This window comes from Cnephaeus nilssonii (genome assembly GCF_951640355.1).
Source record: "Cnephaeus nilssonii genome assembly, chromosome: X".
Lineage (NCBI taxonomy): Eukaryota > Metazoa > Chordata > Mammalia > Chiroptera > Vespertilionidae > Cnephaeus > Cnephaeus nilssonii.
Window position 1 is genome coordinate 5,001 of NC_137071.1, and position 21,506 is coordinate 26,506.

Sequence of the window (21,506 nt, forward strand, 5' to 3'; positions counted from 1 at the left end):
TTAATTGTGTATTTCATCAAATGTAGAGAAGTAGATCTGCCTGTTTGAAAGTTTGTATGTATTTTGATCGACTTTAGAGACAGAGAGAGAGGGAGAGAGAGAAACATTGATTTGGGGTTCCACTGACTGATGCATTCATTGGTTGATTCTTATATGTGCCTTGACCAGGGATTGAGCCCTGCAACCTGGGCCTGTTGGGAAAATGCTCTAACCAATTAACTACGGTGCCAGGTGAAAGTCTGTATATTTTAAGGCTTTCTGTAAATCTTGCCCAAAGACCCTTCACCAGCAGAGCATGGGGGTCAAGTATCTCAATTCTGGAATATGACACTTCCTTCTCCAATATAGCGCCGCTCTCCCCTGGGGGCAGTTCCAGGCCGTGGGTCCCATTCTCATGTCACTCTCTATTGATTTGCAGATCCCCTGGATACATAGCCATGGCCTTTTTCGTCCACCCCAATTGCCAGGTAGCGAGTTTCGTCCTCAACACCCTGGGATGGATGTTCTCCATGATTTCCATGGGCCTAGCCAAGTGGCGCATTTGGTACTTGTTGAGCAGCGCCGCCCCTTCCCAGGGGCTGGCCAGCGTAGGGATGTGGAAGGTCTGCACTTACCAGCCCAGCAGCCTCCACAGCAGACCCACAGCGTGTCACCGCTACACCTACAGTGACACCTACCTGCCACTGGATATCCGCATTGCTCAGCACCTGCTGCTGGCCGCCAGCCTCCTTTCGTTCCTGGGGAAAGTACTCACGATCATGGGCCTGCGGAGAGTGTACGCGGGACAGCTTCAGAAGGACACCACCTGCAATCTGTTCTTCATTTCTGGGGTCCTGAGCATCGTAGGTGGTATATTTATCTTCATCGCCGTCATCTGGAACTACCACGCAGTGATAAATGAAGAGGGCATTCACTTCCCGCCATCCTTCCACATCGCCTCCAGGCCAGACTGGCAGGAGATCGGCAGCAGCGTGCCAGTGGCGATTCTGGCTGCATTCTTAATGTTGTTGAGTGGGCTGCTTACCATCTCTTTCCAGCTGTCTCCTGACAACCAAGTGTACCCCGAAATCTCGCAAGGGTCAAATTCCCGGTTGCGGAGATTTGCAAATTCACGATGAGCAGTTTATGGGGGTGAAGTATTATCAGGATGCTCTAGGAAATAGTTCCAAGGCCAAAGGTAATTTTGATCAGAAAGTGGCCATTTACTTCTATGTCTAAATTGGGCTCATTGATTGGTTAAAGAACTTTCATTAAAATAAATTCCAAAAAAATCCTCCAAACTATTGTCCACCTGTCTTATGAATCTGGACTTTAATTACTATTGAGTAAATAATGCTATATACCTACTGTGTGGAAATGTGGGTTACTGGGATTCTCACAGCTCCCTCTCAAACTCCCACCAAAAACAACCAACCTGACCTTCTATGGCATGGCCCTAACACCTCTCCACCACATGCAATTTCCCCAAATGTGCAAAAGCAGAGTAGCGGAAGGACTCCCCCTTCCATTACTAGACTCGACGATTTTGTCATATGTGCTTTCTCCTTCCTTCCCTTATTTTCCTCTATTTTTCTTTCTCTGAAGAACTTTAATGCAAACCCCAGACGTCATGTTCCTTCATCCCTATGCACTTCAAAATTATTCTCTAAAAAAAAGAGACATTTCCTTGCATAACCATAGTATACCGTTAGTGTTAACAACCATGTCTTATGACCATCAAATACTTACCAGAATTTTCAAATGCTTCCAAAGTAATTCTACACTTTTATGTATTTATTTATTTTTGCACTAGTGGCCCGGTGCATGAAATTTGTGCACGGAAGGTGGGGGGTTCCTCCGTCAAGCCTGCACCCTCTCCAATGGGACATCCCTGTCACAGTCTGGGACTGCTGGCTCCTAACTGCTCACCTGCCTGCCTGCATGATCTCCCCTAACTGCTTCTGCCTGCCTGATCACCCCTAACTGCCCTCCCCTCCTGGCCTGATCTTGCCCCCAACTGCCCTCCCCTGCAGGCCTGATCTTGCCCCCAACTGCCCTCATCTGCCAGCCAATTTGGTTCTGATTGGTCAGTTTCTATGCCAGTCAGCATCTAAAGCTCTGCCTCCTAGGCAGCCGTTGGCTACTCACAGTTCACTCAGATGTGGTTCTGATTGGTTAGTTTCTATGCCAGTCAGCGTCAAAAGCTCCATCTCCTAAGCAGCCTTTGGCTCCTCACACTTTACCAAGATTTGGTTCTGATTGGTTGGTTTCTATGCCAATCAGAATCTCTGGGCCTGTCAATGGGCCTCATCAGAAAAGCAGGGCTGATCAGCAGACCCTGTGGAGGCTGGGAGAGAAAGAGAGAAGCAAGTGTTAATCAAGAGCTGCCATATAGGCTACAAATCAGGACCTACTTCTCTCTTCAGGCCTCTCTCTGGGCCTGATTCTCAGGCCCCTCAGCAGTCAGTGCATGTTCACCGCACTTGCAGCCGCAGCAGTTAGTGCTGGGTTGCCACGGTAACCCAGCGCTGACTGCAGGACTGACTTCTGGTTGGTCGAGCCTCTGGTGGTGACAGACCCAGGGTTTTTATATATTAGGATAAGATGTTCACTCTACTCTTAAGTCTTATTTTTTTTTTTAAGAGAGGGGAGCTCTCTTTTTTTGGAAAAAAAATTCATTGATTTCAGAGCAGAAGGGAGAGGGAGAGAGAGAGAGAAACATCAATGATGAGAGAAAATCATCGATTGGCTGCCTCTTACACATCCCCACTGGGGATCAAGTCCCCAGTCAGGAATCAAACCGTGACCTTCTGGTTCCTAGGTTGATGCTCAAGTACAGAGCCACACAGGCTAGGCCCGTGGTCGGCAAACGGCGGCTCGAGAGCCACATGCGGCTCTTTGGTCCCTTGAGTGTGGCTCTTCCACAAAATACCACAGCCTGGGTGAGTCTATTTTGAAGAAGTGGCGTTAGAAGAAATTTAAGTTTAAAAAATTTGGCTCTCAAAAGAAATTTCAATCGTACTGTTGATATTTGGCTCTGGGACTAATGAGTTTGCTGACCACTGGGCTAGGCTGAAATGAGCTTCTTCTCAAAGAGAATTTAAGTCTCTGAGAGCACAGTGTTTGAAAAAAATTCACCTGGGGCAAAAGTCTATCAGCTATTCAATTATGTGTTCCAAGGACATGGCCTGTGACGCTAGAATGGTCAATGGAACCGTTGCCTCTGGGCTTTGAATCCGATCTGTGGGCAACAGATTCTTCCCTCTTCCCTCTCAGGGAGCGAGTGTGAAGTGGTAGAAGCGTTCTTTAGGAAATGGCTCTTCGCTGCCTGCCATGATCTGCACACTGTCCTTAGAACTGGGAGGAAGTCACAGCCTCTGCACTGAGTGAGAGACCCTGGCTCCCTTCCCACGGGTTTGAAAGGAGCCTCTGCATCCCATGGCATGTTCAGGGCTGGGCTTGGGTGGAGTCTCACCCATTCTCCATGCAGCTCCAGGAATGGATGGGAAATGGTTCCTAGGTAAACACCAGTAGTTGGTCTCATTTTTTAAAACATGTATATTTTTATTGATTTTACAGAGAGGAAGGGAGAGGGATAGGGAGTTAGAAACATCTGTGAGAGAGAAACACCAATCAGCTGCCTCCTGAACGCCTCCTACTGGGGATTGAGCCCACAACCAAGGTACATGCCCTTGACCAGAGTCAAACCCGGGACCCTTCACGCCATGGGCGACTATCTATCCACTGAGCCAGGTTTGAAAGAGGGTGTGTGTTATTTAAGTGAGTCAAACCACTGGTTATTTGAACAAAGAAGCTCCTGGGAGACATGCCTCTGATGAGGACCTGTTTCTGGAAGCTGATACCCTGCGGAGGGTGGCAAGCTGCCTCCTGCTGGTCACGTGTGGGATGACGGAACCTCTGGGTCTGTGGCAAGCTGTCTCTTGACCCCTCTTCACCTTCAGTGTCAACAGAGAGCAAGAGGACAGGTCCTGAGGGTTCAGACCAGAAGGTGAGGCGGCCACCAGGGCGGGTCTGCTCTGGGAAGCGTGGTGGGGGGGAAAAGAGTTCCAAGCCCCTGCCAAGGGCGCTTTGGGAATGACTGTTTAAGGGCCTCACTTTGTTCTTGTTGCACAGGAATAGGAAGAGGAGGTGTCCTGTGCATTTCCCGCGGGTGCAGCACAGCGAGGGCCCCCGAGGGAGGTGGCATTGCTCTCCTCCTCCTCCCGGGAATCCTCCCTCGGGGCCCAGGAGCCAGAGGCTGCCCGGTGGCCTTTGGGCTCAGGGCCAGCGTGGGGCAGTGCCGGCCCTTTTGGGGGCGCCAGGCAGGGAGGGGTCCCGGTGACAGCACTCGCGGAGGGAGGCCGAGCAGAGGCAGCGCCTGGGTCACAGTGTGCGCTCCTGGAACCAGCAGGTGCAGGGCAGGGGCAGGGCGCCCGCCCCGTGAGCTGAGTGTTTCCTGGCTCAGGAGTCGCTTTGCCCTTTCTCTTCCTTGTTCTCCCTGTTTGCCCCCCCCCCCCCCGTTGGCCCTTTCCTCTCCTCCCTGCCCCCCTCCATCCCCGGGTCATGTGTCCCATGGAGACAGTAAATGTGCAAGTGGGAGCAGAGTCGGGTGAAGGCCATATGTAAGGTAGAGGAGAGGGGGGAGGGGAAGGGAGGGGAAGGGAGGGGAGGGGTGCTCTGCAAGTGGAACAGAACAGAGGCGCCCAGAGGACCCAGGTCAGCTTCCCCCCACCGTCCTGGGCCAAGGCCCGTTCAGGGAGGCCGCCCGGTGGCCTGGCCCTGGCTCCCATCACTTCACACTTTCTCCCCTCCCCGTGGCCCTTCCTCCAGGCTTTCTACTTAAGACTCTGATGAATCACGGGGCCCTCTGCTCTAAGACCTCAAGAAGGACATTTCCATTGGAGAAGGACTTCAACTCTTTTTTAAAAATGTACTGTATTGTTATTGTTTTCAGAGAGGAAGGGAGAGGGAGAGAGAGAAGCATCAATGGTGATAGAGAATCATGGATCGGCTGCCTCCTTCATGCCTGCAGTCCGCAACCCGGGTATGTGCCCTTGACCAGAATAGAAACCGGGACCTTCAAGAAGACTTTAAGAAGACTATTGTAACAGGCCTGCAGACCAGCCCTGGGAGCCATGAAAACATGAGAATGTTTGGTTTCCTTATTTCTGTTACAGCTTGGCAGTGGCTACCATTTGTACCTCTGAGAGGTCCCCCTCCTGCCTTTTTGTATTGGTTGGGTAACGATTGCGCTTTATTTTCCCCCTGGTTAAGAAAGCCCTGAGATTTCTTGCGGGGGAGGGGGGGGAGGCGTCACTTTATTTAATCCTTTTATTTGCTCTGTGAACAGGTTAACTGTTATCAGTGGTCTTACAGGAGAGATGAACCCTAGCCACCTTCCTGCCTCCCTTCCTTCCTTCGTACATTCTCTTTTTCCTTCCTTCCTTCCTTCCTTCCTTCCTTCCTTCCTTCCTTCCTTCCTTCCTTCCTTTTTTCCTTCCTTCCTCCCTTCCTTCTTTCTCTCCTTTTTCTTTCATCCTTCCTTCCTACCTGCTCTTCCTTTCTTCCTTCCTTTTTTCTTTCATCTTTCCTTTCATCTTTCTTTTCTTCCTTCCTTCCTTCTTTCCTTCCTTTCTTTCTTCTTTCAATCCTTTCTACCTTCTCTTCTTCCTTCCTTCCTTCCCTCCTTTCTTCCTTCCTTTCATTCTTTCTGCCTTCCATCCATCATTCCTTCCTTCCTTTTTTCCACCCTTCCATCATTCCTTCCTTCCATTTTTTCTTTCTTTCTCTTCTTTCTTTCTTCTTTCTCTTTTCTTTCTTTCTTTCTTTCTTTCTTCCTTTCTTTCTTTCTTTCTTTCTTCTTTCTTTCTTTCTTCTTTCTTCTCTCCTTCCTTCCTTCCATCCATCTGTCCATCCATCCATTCTTTCTCCCTTTCTTCCTTCATTTATTCCTTTCCTTCCTTCCTACATTCTCTCCTTTATTTCTTACTTTGTTTCTTCCTTCCTTCCATCTATCCTTCCTTCCTTGATTCCTTACTTCCATATTTCCATCCTTTCTTCCTTCCATCAATCTATCATTCCTTCCTTTCTTCCATCCTTCTTCCTTCCATCCATCATTCCTTCCTTTTTTCCTTCCTTGCTTCCTTCCTCCCATATATCACTCCTTCCTTCCATCCACCCTTTCTTCCTCTCTTCTTTTCTTCCTTCCTTTTATCCATCCATCCTTCCTTCCTTGTTTCCTTCCTTCCTTCCTTCCATCCATCTGTCCATCCATCCTTACTTTCTACCTTTCTTCCTTCCTTCATTTATTCCTTTCCTTCCTTCCTACCTTCTCTCCTTTCTTTCTTACTTTGTTTCTTCCTTCCTTCCATCCATCTTTCCTTCCACCCATCCATTACTCCTTCCTTCCTTGCTTCCTTCCTTCCTCCCATACATCACTCCTTCCTTCCATCCACCCTTTCTTCCTCCCTTCCTTTGTTCCTTCCTTGTTACCTTCCTTCCTTCCATCATTTGTGAAGGACCCACTTCCTGTGTGTTTCACGGTTTGGGATCTGGAAGAGGGGCCATGCACATATGAAAGAGATGAGACAGGAAATAATAATTTGGAAATTGGGGGGCCAGGCGGGAGCCCAGGAGGACTTCCACTGGCACTCAGGCCTCGCCAAACTTTCATTCAATTGTGGATACACATCTAGCCCTTAGGCAGGCAATTGAGGTAACAGGTAGACTATCCTAAACCTCAGTAAATATTAGAAAGATTTACTCTGAGACTATTTGGTCAGGTAATTGCTTGAGTCCCCATTGTCTGGACTGAACAATCGGTGCATAGCTCTGGCCCTTGCCATGGGCTCAAGGGTCACCAGCATTCTAGGATCCTTGTTTACACTTCTCTGATAGTCAAGACAATGGGTGGCTTACCACATCTCCCCCGTTTCTTTTCCTTAGTGAGTCTTGAAAAGTGAATGCGCCTGAAGGGTTTGAGTCCTTTTAAGACTCTTCATTCCGCATCTGCAGACTACAAATAAACATATGAGAACAAAAATGAGACAAGTGATAGTGGTTATGCTGAGAGGCAAATGTAATGAGATCCAGTGGAGTGGGTTAAATTCTTTCATGTTCTTTTTAAATTGCTGCCAGGCATCTAAGGAATTAGTTTGTAAGTTTGCCTGGGATAATTGTACAATATGCTGTTGTAATTCTAAAATATCAAGGGTTGTGTTACCTTTACCCCAAGTACCAAGAAGATGATTTTTTATTGATTCCCAAGGGTGCAAGGTACTAATATAGGGAACGGGGGTAACACAAATCTGGAAAAAATTATAATGACACTGCAAAGAAATTCTTTGCTCTAAGCTGTGGATTTTATCACTCATCCACAAGACTGTAGACCAGGCGTCCTCAAACTATGGCCCGCGGGCCACATGCGGGTGTTTTTGCCATTTTGTTTTTTTACTTCAAAATAAGATATGTGCAGGGTGCATAGGAATTTGTTCATAGTTTTTTTTATAAACTATAGTCCGGCCCTCCAACGGCCTGAGGGACAGTGAACTGGCCCCCTGTTTAAAAAGTTTGAGGACCCCTGCTGTAGACTTTAATGCTGACAATTCAATCTCAAACTGGCTGTCAATCCTTTTTTGTATAGACAATGTCTTAGTTACATTTTCCTAAACTTATTGTACAAACTGAGTAGTTTGAACAGTTTGTACCATGGATGAAGCAGCAACACCCACAGAAGTGAGTAATGCTACGAGGGCAAAGATTCCTGCAATTAACATTCCAAGAAATATTTTTTGTTTTTTTAAGATTTTTACCAGATCATGTAACAGTTGGTAAGTTTGATGAGATTCCCAAGGCTTGGTTAGGTTAGTAGGAACCCAAGCGAAAGCCAGTTGTTTTAAAATCATGAGGGAATCCTTTTGGCATGTAGAATTAATACAATGGGATAGTGTGCAGCCTGTGCATGACACCTCATACAGATGGCTTGTGCATTAAGGTGCATCTGGATGGGGCATGAGAGGAGTACAAATGGATCACACACACAGGCAGTGGCAAATACTGTCTTATTGGGAGTTCCCCATAAGTTACAAATGGAATTATCTGACCTGTAATTAAAACTATACCATTTTATAGGTGCAAGTGCAGCAGCTAATTTCCATTGCATATTTTGTAGGGGCCAATTGTCATGTTGTAATTGAGATCCAACAAATCCTCCTCCACGCCATGAAATGGAGTGATTAGCTTCAACATATAGATAGGATGCGTTCCCCTTCCATTTTAGGGTGTGATTGTTACTATACAAAGACCAGTAGGGGCTCCAATCCACAAAAGAAAAACTGTTACTCAGTTTGCTGGTGGCAGGGTAATGACAGTCTTGCCAATTAATTTCTTCCTCGGTGGAGTGCCGTTCATAAGACTTTTTACATAATGGTTTAGTGTGTGTGGGTGGGTGTCTTAGTACAGTTACATTTTCTGCACCTCTCCCAGGAGCAAGTAGTGATAGTAGATGTATTTGGGCTTTTGCTTCCCCCTCCTTTGGTGTCCATGTTAGCCAGAAACCTCTCTTTAATTCTAGACACAAAGGAACAGGGGTTGGATTCTGTGTCATACAAAAGGGAAGCTGGGTGGCGACACCCGTGTAATTATACTTTGCCCATATACTTCCTTGCCCCACCCATGGTGCTCCTGAGTGACCAAGGTGTTTGGTGTTATTGGTGACTACATTAGGTGGGGGATCAGCCCACGTAAAGGGTCTTACCCATGGAGGGTCAGGAACATAAGTCCAAAATACTTCCCCATTTGTCCCTGGGAGCATTACCGCACAGCTGATTACTGCTAGTATGGCAAGAAAGACATTCTCAGGCATTCTTGGGGTTCTGGTCTCCTCACGAATTCGCTCAGCTTTCTGGACCGTCTTCTTCACCATCCTCCAGGCGACCTCCATGCTGTTCACTGTCCTCCTCGTCCTCCTCCCACTCCTTATCTTCAGTGGGTTGTTTGGAGCTGCTGCTATCTGTGGCTGGGTTAGTGGATTGTCAGCAGCTGTAAGGCATGGCTCCAGGTGCAGGGTCCTCATTAACCTGGCCAGTTCTTCCCTTGGATCCATGTTGAAGTTTTATATTTCTTGCGGGAATCCACGCGGGCTTAGAGAAATTTTCTGGAAATGTACAAGCGTACCCTCGACCAAATGTTAAGAGGGGATCAGGGCCCTTCCATAACCCAGACTCAGGATCTTTCCATTTAACCAGACCATTTTCCTTTGGCTATTCTGACACCAGTGTATTTCCATGGGTTTCTTGCCATCAGCATCACAAGTGAAAAAATTTAAAGTAATTAAGGCTTGGTGTAGTCTACTTACAGGTGATTTCTCCATATTCCCCCCTTTTTGTTTTTCAAGTTGGCATTTTAGCCTTTGGTGTTGGTGCTATATAATTGCCTGTTCCTGCAAATTATATGGTATTCCTTAATGTGTTAAATTTTCCACCCTTTACAAAATTGCTGGAAATGACAGCTTGTGTAAGCAGGCCCATTATCAGTTTTAATAATTTTTGGAATTCCCATGACGGCAAAAGCAGCTAGGCAATGATTAACCCTTTGCACTCGCTTGCTTTTTTTCTCGATTCCTTTATTCTAATGCTAACCGTGTCGAGTCACACTCGACATCCAAGTGCAAAAGGTTAATAACCTGTTTTGCTGTTTCCCCTGTAGGTGCAGTTGCCCATAGGACTTTTGAAAAGGTGTCTACAGAGACATGTAATGCTCCAAGGCATCCAAAGGAAGTATAATGTGTCACATCCATTTTCCAGATATGGTCCCTTAGCAAACCTCTAGGGTTGACTCCTGTGTTAGGCCCTTGAGGTAGATGTAACATGCAAGTGGGACATTCTCTGATCATCTGTTTTGCCTGCTGTCGAGTGATCGAGAATTGGACAACATTTTGGCAGACTGATGTAAAAGTTGATGAGACACTGAGGCCTCTTAATAAAGCAACCAATTGATCAGCATGTGCATTTCCTTTTGTGAGCAGGCAAGGTAATACACTGTGAGCCCTGATGTGAGTGATATAAAAAGGGTATTGTCTCTTTTACACAATCTGCTGAACTTGTTTAAATAGTAAAAATAAACTTTGGTCACTGAGCCATTTCAAACGAGCAGTTTCAATTCTATTCACTAGGCCCGCAGCGTAAGAAGAATCAGAGATAATGTTAAAGAGGCTCTTGGAGATCTTGCAGTGCAGCCTTAATAGCTTCTAATTCAATTCTTTGTACAAAAGTATGACTGGTCAGTATGACTCGGTCTGAATTCATTGTATGATACTAAATCATCTCCTCCATCCAGAGTTGCACGAGCCAGAGAATACCAATCATAAGGAGGTAAGAATGCTTCAGAAATATTACTCATACTTTCTCCCATAAAAGGAGCTGTTGGACCATTTTGAAGTACGCTTTCACGTAAGGCCTTTATCACTTTAAAGTCAAATTTTTCATGGTGTCTTATTATCTGATTCGGGAGCTGTGGGTCAGCTACCTGTATGAGAGGAAAAGCAAGTCTCTCTTCCACCGTCATGTCCTTCAATCCTTCTCTGATGGCTCTTTGCACAGGTGATTCTATTAACGGCGAATTAAACATTTCAGCATTAGGACATGGAGGTGGAGGGGGCCATGAAGGCCATTCCTCCAGTTTTTCTTTTTGCTCCTCTTTAGGAGAGGAGGGTGCAAGGGGAGGAGATTTATCCTTCTTAGCCTCTGTAAATGGCTCTAGCAAATGCAATACCGTGTTCCACAAGGAGAAACGGTTTGGAGGCAAGTTTTTCCCCTGCTGCTGAGCTTCTTTCAAGTTCTGACCAACTTTTTTCCAACATTCAAGACCTAATGTACCTTCTTCAGGAAACCAGGGGTTATGTTCTATAATAACATGCAAAAACTGTAAGAGAATACCTTCTGAAACTTTGATGCCTTTATCTTTTTTTAAATTTAATAAATCTTTATTGTTCAGATTATTACAATTATTCCTCTTTTTCCCCCCCATAGCTCTCCTCCACCTGGTTCCCACCCCACCCTCTGCCCTTACCTCCCCCTCCACTGTCCTCATCCATAGGTGTACGATTTTTGTCCAGTCTCTTCCGCACCCCCCACACCCCTTTCCCCCTGAGAATTGTCAGTCCACTCCCTTTCTATGCCCCTGATTCTATTATATTCACCAGTTTATTCTGTTCATCATATTTTTAATTCACTTGATTTTTAGATTCACTTGTTGATAGATATGTATTTGTTGTTCATAAATTTTATCTTTACCTTTTCTTTCTTCCTCTTCTTAAAGAATACCCTTCAGCATTTCATATAATACTGGTTTGGTGGTGATGAACTCCTTTACCTTTTTCTTATCCGTGAAGCTCTTTATCTGACCTTCAATTCTGAATGATAGCTTTGCTGGGTAGAGTAATCTTGGTTGTAGGTTCTTGCTATTCCTCACTTTGAATATTTCTTGCCACTCCCGTCTGGCCTGCATAGTTTCTGTTGAGAAATCAGCTGACAATCGTATGGGTGCTCCCTTGTAGGTAACTATTTTTCTCTTGCTGCTTTTAATATTCTTTCTTTGTCTTTTGCTCTTGACATTTTAATTATGATGTGTCTTGGTGTGGTCCTCTTTGGATTCCTTTTGTTTGGGATTCTGTGTGCTTCCTGGACTTGTAAGTCTATTTCTTTCACCAGGTGGGGGAAGTTTTCAGCCATTATTTCTTCAAATAGGTTTTCAGTATCTTGCTCTCTCTCTTCTACTGGCACCCCCATTATTCTGATGTTGGTACGCTAGAAGTTGTCCCAGAGGCTTCTTACACTATCTTCAAATTTTTGGATTATTTTTTCTTTTTGCTTTTCCAGTTGAGTGTTTTTTGCTTCTTTGTATTTCAAATCTTTGACTTGATTCTTAACGATCCTCTAGTCTGCTGTTGGGTCTCTGTATAATATTTTTTATTTCAGTCAGTGTATGTTTAATTTCTAGTTGGTTCTTTTTCGTATCCTCAAGAGTCTCACTAAATTTATTGGCCTTTTCTAGGAAATTCTTATAACCGTGGTTTTGAACTGTATATCCAGTCATTTGTTTTCCTCCATTTCTTTCGTTTGTGGTCTGTTTCTTTGTCTCTGCATTTTCTCTGCTTCCCTGAGTTGGTAGGGTAGCTTTGTGTGCTAGGTGTCTTATATGGCTCAGTGGCTCAGCCTCCCCAGTTACCTGAGGTGGACACTCTTGGTGCACCCCTTTGTGGACTGTGTGTACAGCCTTGTTGTAGTTAAGTCTTGATTGTTGTTGGTATCACTGGGAGGAATTGACCTCCAGGCCAATTAGCTGTGAGGATCATCTGTGTCTACGCCGGGAGAACTTCTGCGCTGGAGACAGTCTTATGAGACAAGACTTGCAAAATTGCAAAAGCTTCTGTGCTCAGCTTGGGTGGGGCGGAGTCTCGGGGCTGAGCAGACAGTCTTGGCTTCCGGTCAGTCCTGCCCTATGAGGCCCCTGGGTCTCAGTGTCCCTTGGTAATCACTGCAAGCACCTCTAAGAGTAAGCCGCCCTCGAGTTTCGCCCACTGCCAGACAGATTCCCAGATTCTCGCCCGGAACTGGATTTCAGCGCAGTGGGGAGCTTCTGTTTCCCTCCTGCTAGAGAAAGCCAGCGGCGCACTCAGCAGTCAGTCCTCTCTTCGTGCACTTGTGTGCGCGCCTCCAGACCTCTGCCTTTTGCAGCTCCCCTGAGTTTCCACCTGACAGTCCAGATTCTCTCCCCCTCCCCCCCCGGATAAGCCTGGGTTTCCAGGGTCTCAACTGGAACTGGGGTTCAGTGCAGTCAGAACTGGGGTTCAGCGCAGTCGGGAGCTTTTGTCTCCTTCCCGCTAGAGAAAGCCAGCCAGGCACTCAGCCACTGCCACGCGTGTCTCCGAACCTCAGCCTTTTGCAGCTCCTCTGATTCTCTGTGTGCTTTCCTCTTTCCTTCTAGTTGTAGAATTTCCACTCAGCCAGCTTTCCTGTGGTTCTGGATGATGTTCGTTTTGTCTTTTAGTTGTAGTTTTGAAATTGTTGTGAGAGGCAGCAGTTTAGGTGTTTACCCATGCTGCCATCTTGGTTTTCTCCTAATGAATTTATCCTTAAGTATACAAACCAAAAGCCGACAATAAAGTTTCTTCCCTTTTGATGAATTCTGCCCCATTAACCTGGTTAAGAAAAGATTTCTTGCGGGAGGGGTGTGAGGGTGTGCATCACTTTATTCAATCATTTTATTTGCTCTGTGAACTGGTTAACTGTCATGGGTGGTCTTACAGGAGAGATGAACCCTAGCCACCTTCCTGCCTTCCGTCCTTCCTACCTGCTCTCCTTCCTTCCTACTTTCTTTCTTTCCTTCCTTCCTTCTCTCCTTCCTTCCTTTCTACCTTCTTCACTTTCTTCTTTCCTTCCATCCATCCTTCCATTCTTCCTTCTTTCCATCCTTCCTTCTCTCCTTCCTTCCATCCTTCCATCTTTCCTCCTTCCTTCCTTCCTTTCTTCCTTCCTTATTATCTTCTTTCCTTCCTTCCTGATGTTCTTCCTTTCTTCTATCCTTTTTTCTTCTTTATTCCTTCCATCATTCCTTTCTTTATTCTCCTTCCATTCTATCTTCCTTCCTTTCTTCCATCCTTCCATCTATTGTTTCTTCTTTCCATCCTTCCTTCTTCCCATCCTTCCTTTCTTCCTTCCTTCCTACCTTTTCTCCTTCCTCCTTTATACCTTCTTCCTTTCCTTCATTTCTTTTTCTTCCTTCCTTCCTTCTCTCCTTCCTCCCTTCCTTCCTTCCTTTCTTCCATTTCCCATCCTTCCTGCCATCTATCCTCCACCCTTCCTTTCTTCCTTCCATCGTTCCTTCCATCCATCCATCCATCCATACATGCATCCTTCTTTTTTCTTTCTATCTTCCACCCTTACTTTCTTTCTTCCTTCCTTCCATCCATCAATACTTGCTTCCTTGCATCTGTCCTTCCTTTCTCCCTTTCTTCATTTCTTTCTTCTTTCCTTCCTTCCTACCTTCTCTCCTTCCTTTCTTTCTTGCTTCCTTCCTTCCTTTATGCCATCTATCCATCCTTCCTTTATTTCTTCCTTTCATACTTCCTGCCCTCCTTTCTTCCTTCCATGCTTTCTTCCTGCCATCTATCCAACCTTCCTTCCATCCTTCCATCTTCCTTCCTTCCTTCCTTCCTTCCTTCCTTCCTTCCTTCCTTCCTCCCTCCCTCCCTCCCTCCCTCCCTCCCTTCCTTCTATCCTCCTTTCCTTCCTTCCCTCCACCCTTCCTTCCTATCTTTCTTCACTGCTTCGTCCCATCCATCACTCCTTCCTTCCATCTATCTATCCTTCCTTCCTTCCTCCCTTCCTTCTTCCTTCCTTCCTTCCTTCATTCCTTCCTTCCTTCCATCCTTCCTTTCTTTCTTCCATCCATCCTTCCTTTCTTGCATCCTTCCTTCATTTCTTCCTACCTTCATTTTTTATTCTTTCCTTCCTTCCTACTGTCTCTCCTTCCTTTCTTTCTTCCTTTCTCCCTTTCTTCATTTCTTTCTTCTTTCCTTCCTTCCTACCATCTCTCCTTCCTTCCTTTCTTTCTGCCTCTATCCATCCTTCCTTCCTTCCTTTATTTCTTCCTTTCATACTTCCTGCCTTCCTTTCTTCCCTCTTCCATGCTTTCTTCCTGCCATCTATCCAATCTTCCTTCTATCCATCTTCCTTCCTTCCTTCCTTCCTTCCTTCCTTCCTTCCTTCCTTCCTTCCTTCCTTCCTTCTTACCATCTTTCCTTTCTTCCTTCCTTTCTTCCTGATGTTCTTCCTTTCTTCTATCCTTTTTTCTTCTTTGTTCCTTCCATCATTCCTTTCTTTCTTCCTCTTTCCTTTTTATCTTCCTTCCTTTCTTCCATCCTTCCATCTATTGTTCCTTCCTTCCATCCTTCCTTCTTCCCTTCCTTCCTTCATACCTTTTCTCCTTCCTTCTTTTCTACCTTCTTCCTTTCTTTCAATTCTTCCTTTTTTCTTCCTTCCTTCCTTCTCTCCTTCCTTCCTTCCTTCCTTCCTTCCTTCCATTTTCCATCCTTCCTGCCATCTATCCTCCACCCTTCCTTTCTTCCTTCCTTCCTTCCATCCATTATTCCTTGCTTCCTTGCATCTGTCCTTCCTTTATTTCTTCCTTTCTTCCTTTTATCATTTCTTTCTGCTTTCCTTCCTACCTTCTCTCCTTCCTTTCTTCATTGCTTCCTTCCTTCCTTTCTTTTTGCCATCTATCCATCCATCCTTCCTTCCTTTATTTCTTCCTTTCATACTTCCTGCCTTCCTTTCTTCCTTCTTCCATGCTTTCTTCCTGCCATCTATCCAACCTTTCTTCCATAGTTCCATCTTTCCTCCTTCTTTCCTTCCTTCCTTTTATCCTCCCTTCCTTCCATCCATCCTTCCTTCCTATCTTCCTTCCTTGCTTTGTCCCATCACTCCTTCCTTTCATCCATCCTTCCTTTCTTTCTGCCATCCTTTCTTCCTTTCTTCCTTCCATAATTCCTTCCTTCCTTTTTTACTTCCTTCCTTCCTTCCATCTATCCATCCTTCATTTTTTCCTTTCATCCTTCCTTTCTTCTTTTCTTCCTTTCTTCCATCATTCCATCCATCCTTCCATCTTTTATTTTCCTTCCTTCTTTTCTCTTTCTTCCTTCCTTCTTTCCTTCCTTCCTTCCTTCCTTCCTTCCTTCCTTCCTTCCTTCCTTCCTTCCTTCTTTCTTTCCTTCCTTTCTTTCTTATATATAAGATTTGTCTTTTAAAAATATGTTTTTCTTGATTTTAGAGGGAGAGGAAGAGAGAGAAACATCAATGATGACAATCATGGATTGGCTGCCTCCTGCATGCCCCACACTGGGGATCCAGCTCACAACCCAGGCAAGTGCCCTTAACCAGAATAGAAAGCGGGACCCTTCAGTCCCCGGGCCAACGCTCTATCCACTGAGCCAAACAACCAGGGAAAGACTTCAACTCTTGAAGACCTGCTCCGTGACTCTGGCCCTTTAAAAAGGCTATTGTCACAGGCCTGCAGACCAGCCCTGGGTGCCATGGGAACATAAGAATGTTTGATTTCCTTATCTCTTTTACAGCTTGGCAGTGGCTACGATTTGTACCTCAGAGACTTCCTCCTCCTGCCTTTTTGTATTGGTTAGGTAACCATTGCACTTTATTTTCCCCCTGGTTAAGAAAGCCCTGAGATTTCTTGGGGGGGGGGGAGGGGAGGAGTGTCACTTTATTCAATCCTTTTATTTGCTCTGTGAACTGGTTAACTGTCATGGGTGGTCTTACAGGAGAGATGAACACAGGCCACCTTCCTGCCTTCCGTCCTTCCTACCTGCTCCCCTTCCTTCCTACTTTCTCTCCTTCCTTCCTTCCATCCTTCCTTCCTACTTGCTCTACTTTCCTTCCTTCCTTCCTTTCTTCCTTCTTCCTTCCTATCTTCTTTCCTTCCTACCTTCTCTCCTTCCTTCCTTCCTTCCTTCCTACCTTCTCTCCTTCCTACATTCTCTCCTTCTTTCCTTCCTACCTTCTTCACTTTCTTCTTTCCTTCCAACTCTCCTTCCTTCTTTCCTTCCTTCCTTCCTTCCTTCCTTCCTTCCTTCCTTCCTTCCTTCCTTCATCTTTCCTTCCTTCCATGCTTCCATTCTTCCCTCTTTCCATTCTTCCTTCGTTCCATCCTTCTCTCCTTCCTTCCTTTTTTGCTTCCATCCTTCCTTCCTTTCCTCCTTCCTACATTCTTCCCTTCTTCCTTCCTTATTACCTTCTTTCCTTCCTTCCTTTTTTCCCTGATGTTCTTCCTTTCTTCTATTTTTTATTGTTTCTTTCTGCCTTGTTCCTTCCATCATTCCTTCCTTTCTATCTTCCTTTCTTCCATCCTTACATCTATTGTTCCTTCCTTCCATCCTTCTCTCCTTCCTTCCTTCCTTCCTTCCTTCCTTCCTTCCTTCCTTCCTTCCATCTTCTCCCTTTCCTTCATTTCTTCCTTTTTCTTCCTTCCTTCCTTCTCTTCTTCCGTCTTGCCTTCCCTCCTTTTTACCTTCTTCTTTTCCTTCCTTCTTTCCATCTCTCCTTTTCTTTCTTTCTCTCCTTTTCTTTCTTTCTCTCCTTTTCTTTCTTTCTTTCTTTCTTTCTTTCTTTCTTTCTTTCTTTCTTTCTTTCTTCTTCTCTTTCTTTCTTTCTTCTTTCATCTTCTTTCCATCCATCACTCCTTCCTTTCTTCCATCCATCATTTTTTCCTTTCTTCCATCCTTCCTTCATTCTTTATTTCTCTTTCTTTCTTCCTTCCTACCTTCTCTCCTTCCTTCTGTCCATTCTATCTTCTTCCTTTCCTTCATTTCTTCCTTTTTCTTCCTTCCTTCCTTCTCTTCTTCCATCTTGCCTTCCCTCCTTTTTACCTTCTTTTCCTTCTTTCCATCTCTCCTTTCTTTTTTCTTTCTATTTCTTTCTTTTCTTTTCTTTCTTTCTTTCTTTCTTTCTTTCTTCTTTCTTTCTTTCTTTCTTTCTTTCTTTCTTTCTTTCTTTCTTTCTTCTTTCTTTTTCTTTCTTTCTTTCTTTCTCTTCCACCATGCATCACTCCTTCCTTCCTTCCATCCATCATTTTTTCCTTTGTTCCATCCTTCCTTTCATTCTTTCTTTCTCTTTCTCCCTTCCTTCCTTCCTTCCTTCCTTCCTTCTTCTTTCCTTCTTTCCTTCCTTCCTTGCTTCCTCCATTGTTCCTTCTTTGGTGCTATCTATACATCCTTCTTTCTTTTATTCCTTCCTTCCTTCCTTTTTTCCTTCCATCTGTCCTTCCTTCCTTTCTTTTATATAAGATTTGTCTTTATAAATATATGTTTTTCTTGATTTTAGAGAGAGAGGAAAGGAGAAGGAGACAGAGAAAAATCAATGATGAGAGAGCAACATTGATTGACTGCCTCCTACATGGCTCCTACTGGGGATTGAGCCCACAACCCGGGCATGTTCCCTGACTAGGAATCAAGCCCTGACCTCCTGGTTCACAGGCCAATGCTCAATCAGTGAGTCACACTGGCCTGTCTTATTTCCATTCCTTTTCAAGGCTGAGTAATATTCCACTGTGTGGATAGACCACGTATTGTCTATGTGCTCACCTGAGAGGAACATTGGGTTGTTTCCACCTCTTAGCTATTGGGAATAACGCTGCTCTGAGCATGGGTGTGCAACTACCTGCTTGTACCCCTGCTTCCCCTTCTTTCGGGTGTAAATCCGGAAGTGGGCTTGTTGCACCACATGCTAATTGTATGCTGACTTTGCTTTAAGGAGTCTCCATACCATTTTCCACATTGGCTGCACCAGGTTATACTCCCATCAGCAATGCACAATGATTCCATTTCCTCCACATTCTTGCTAAAACTTGCATTTTGTTGTTGTTGTTAAAGTATCAGCTTTTAAAGGTATTTAATCATATTGAGGTAAAGGTGAAAAGGAAGCAAGTATTTTTTATTTTCCCAGATGCTGTTTTCCTTCAAGATTCATTTTCTTTTAAAAAATATTTTAATTGATTTTTTCTTAGAGAGAGAGAGAGAGAGGAAGGGAGAGGGAGAGAAAGAGAAACATAGAAGATTGGCTGCCTCCTGCATGCCTCCTACCAGGAATCAAACCCACAACGCGGGCATGTGCCCTGACTGGGAATCAAAGCAGCAATCCTTGGGTGCATGGAATGATGCCCAACCAACTGAACCACACGGACCAGGGCCACTTTCATTTTTAATGGGACATACATAAGGCTATCTATGGCCAGTATTAAAACTAACGTGGGATTTGTGTTTTCATTGATACTCTTTTTTTGTTGCTGTTAATCCTTACCTGAGGATATTTTTTCCATTGATTTTTAGAATGGAAGAGATGGAAGAAGGGGGGAGAGAGGAGAGAGAGACACACACACACACACAGAGAGAGAGAGGGAGATGAGAGAGAGAGAGAGAGAGAGAGAGAGAGAGAGAGAGAGAGAAACGTTGATTTGAAAGAGACATCAATTGGTTGCCTCCCATATGCTTCTTTAACAGGGCCAGGGATCGTACCTGCAACCCAGGTACAGGTTCTTGACCGGGAATTGAACCCAAGACCTTTCAGTGTGCAGGCTGATGCTGTAACCACCTTGCACACCAGAGCCAGGGCTCATTGATACTCTTTTGATGTGAATAAAAGCCACCTGATATTAGGACTGTCAGAAAGCACAGTGTCAACAGCAACGGCTTAGGAGACTGGGTGTGCTGTTTATATCTGTGTGACCTTGAGTAGGTTGCTTAACCTCTCTGTGTTCAGGCCCCTCGTCTATATAATGGGATCACCACTGTACATGTAACATTGGGCGGTCAGGAGGACTGAGTGCGTTAATATTCCTAAGGTGTTTGAAGTGGGGCTCGGTCTATCCCGTGCACAGGATACATGGGAGAAGTCTTAGGTGCGGGGAGGGCTTTGCGGGGCGTGGTTCCGAGCCCCGCACTCTCCTGACCACAGCTGCCCCCCCGCAGGGGCTCCTCTCTCCTGTGGACCGCTTCCTGTTGGCCGCCCCTTCTCCTGCCGTCCACGTTTCCTGCTGCAGGAAGGACACCCGCCCACCGAGCTCCTGCACATGTCCTTCCCCAAGGACTGCTGGTAAAGTCCCTGACCGGCTTCCTCCTGAGTCCGAGCCCCGGGCGCTTTCCATGGGGTCTTGGGGAAAGACAGGCCCCCAGGCCCCAGGTGCACACACAGACGCCCCCACACGGCCCCCAGCTGCAAGTGCAACCTTCTCCTTCCGGTCTCCCTCACGCCGCCAAACCCACTGGGCCTGGGCCCACTCCCTCAGCTCCGTGGGCAGGAGGAGGCTTTATTCCTGCAGCGTGAGGTCATCAGACTGGCCGTCAACCCACCCCAACCCGGGAGGGAACGTGCCAAGGGGTGACACGGAGGGGGCCCGTGCCCCTGGGGACGGTGGGTGGCAGATACTCTGTGGGGCATGTCAGGCTTCCAGCAGGGAGCTCGGGTTTGGAGGTGCTGAGCAGCGTCTGCCTGGGCAGCTGCCTGTGGGATCCTCTCTGTGGGGGACCCCGCCTCCTTCCCTCGTGCTAATCAGCAGAGAGGAGGCTGGGAACCTCACTTTCTGGTTGGCCCAGCAGCTGCTCCCAAGGATTCAAGTCCAAAAGCGATCCAGCCCTGGCCGGTGTGGCTCAGAGGCTAGAGCGTCGGCCTGCAGACTGAAGGGTCCCGGGTTCAGCTTCAGTCAAGGGCACATGCCCGGGATGCGGGCTCAATCCCCAGTGAGGGGTGGGGGTGTAGGAGGCAGCTGATCAGTGATTCTCTCATCATTGACATTTTTCTCACTCCTCCCTTCCTCTCTGAACTAAAAATATATATACATTTAAAAACTATTTGGAACACTAATTGAAGGCCCTTATGTACGTAACCTCGTACATACGTGGCTTAGACCAGCAGAACCAGGGGGTGCGGCCAGCACTGCGCCCCGTGGCTCACGGCGTCTGCGGGTTTGTTCTCTGCTGCAGCCTCGCCTTCGGGCGGCCTGGGGCGAAGCCCTTGCTCCTCAAAAGCCTGGCCGTCCTCCTGGCCTATGTGTCCTGGGCCTTCAGCCTGGGCATCGCCAACAGCCTGTCCTGGCGCGTGTGGGAGATGAACAGCAACAGCATCGCCGTCGTGTACATCGGCCTTTGGGAAACCTCTTACGTGGAAACCATGAACGTGTCCGGCCAGAAGCTCCCTGTGTCCGTGCTGGCCAAGCTCAACAGCAGCTGGGGCATTCCGGGTGAGATCTACTACGGCCAGGACCTGCTGCTGCTGGCCAACTTCCTGGCGCCCGTGGCCCTGGTGTTCAGCTCGCTGGCGGTCTGGGCCAGCTGGCGCCGCGCCCCGTTCCCGCACTTCTTCCGCACCTGCTACAACACCGCCGCCCTCCACCAGGCCCTCAGCGGCGTCTGCCTCACCCTCACCGTGGCCTGGAACTTCACCGCAGACCTTGCCGGCCAAACCGCCCTGGAGTTTCCCGCCCACTTTCCCGTGAACACACACATGATCCAAAGCAAGCGCGTCTCCTACGTGCTGCCGCTGGGCGTCCTGGCCTCCGTCTTCTCGCTCATCGCCGTCCTCCTCTTCTCCCTGGACAGCTGCTCCGCGGAGGAGGGGGAGAAGGAGAGGGCCACATCCATCCCCACCCTCATTCTGAGTGAGGCCTACACCCCGGAATGGTGGCAGGAGCTTTCCTGAAGAAATGCCCTGTGTGCGCTTCATAGTGTTGTAACCATCAGGCGTTTCCAATAAACAGGCTTGGCTGTCCAGCGTGTGTCTGAAGCTGGTGTTCTCCTCTCCTGCTCTCTTCTTTCCTTTGAAGCTGAAACCTGTAGGTGAACCCATTCTGTATAGACTGTCACAACTCAAAGGCCCTGGCCGGTGTGGCTCAGTGGTTGAGCATCGCCCCACACACCAGGTGGTGGCCGGTGCAATTCTGGGTCAAGGGCACATGCCCGGGTTTCC

General features: G+C 46.7%; 1 protein-coding gene across 1 annotated transcript in view; it reads left to right on the top strand.

Moving 5' to 3' along the window:
* The window catches only part of LOC307096065 (uncharacterized protein), a gene marked incomplete at its 3' end in the record, with an annotated part of 21,366 nt that extends 127 nt beyond the window's left edge, over positions 1-21,239 (top strand). The window contains exons 1-3 of the mRNA XM_079765643.1: positions 1-467; positions 19,514-19,637; positions 20,525-21,239. The exon at positions 1-467 is cut by the window's left edge and continues 127 nt beyond it. Of these exons, the coding sequence (XP_079621769.1) occupies positions 395-467; positions 19,514-19,637; positions 20,525-21,239 (912 nt within the window). The 5' untranslated portion in view covers positions 1-394. The remainder of the gene's footprint in view (positions 468-19,513; positions 19,638-20,524) is intronic.
* Positions 21,240-21,506: the final 267 nt, after the last annotated feature.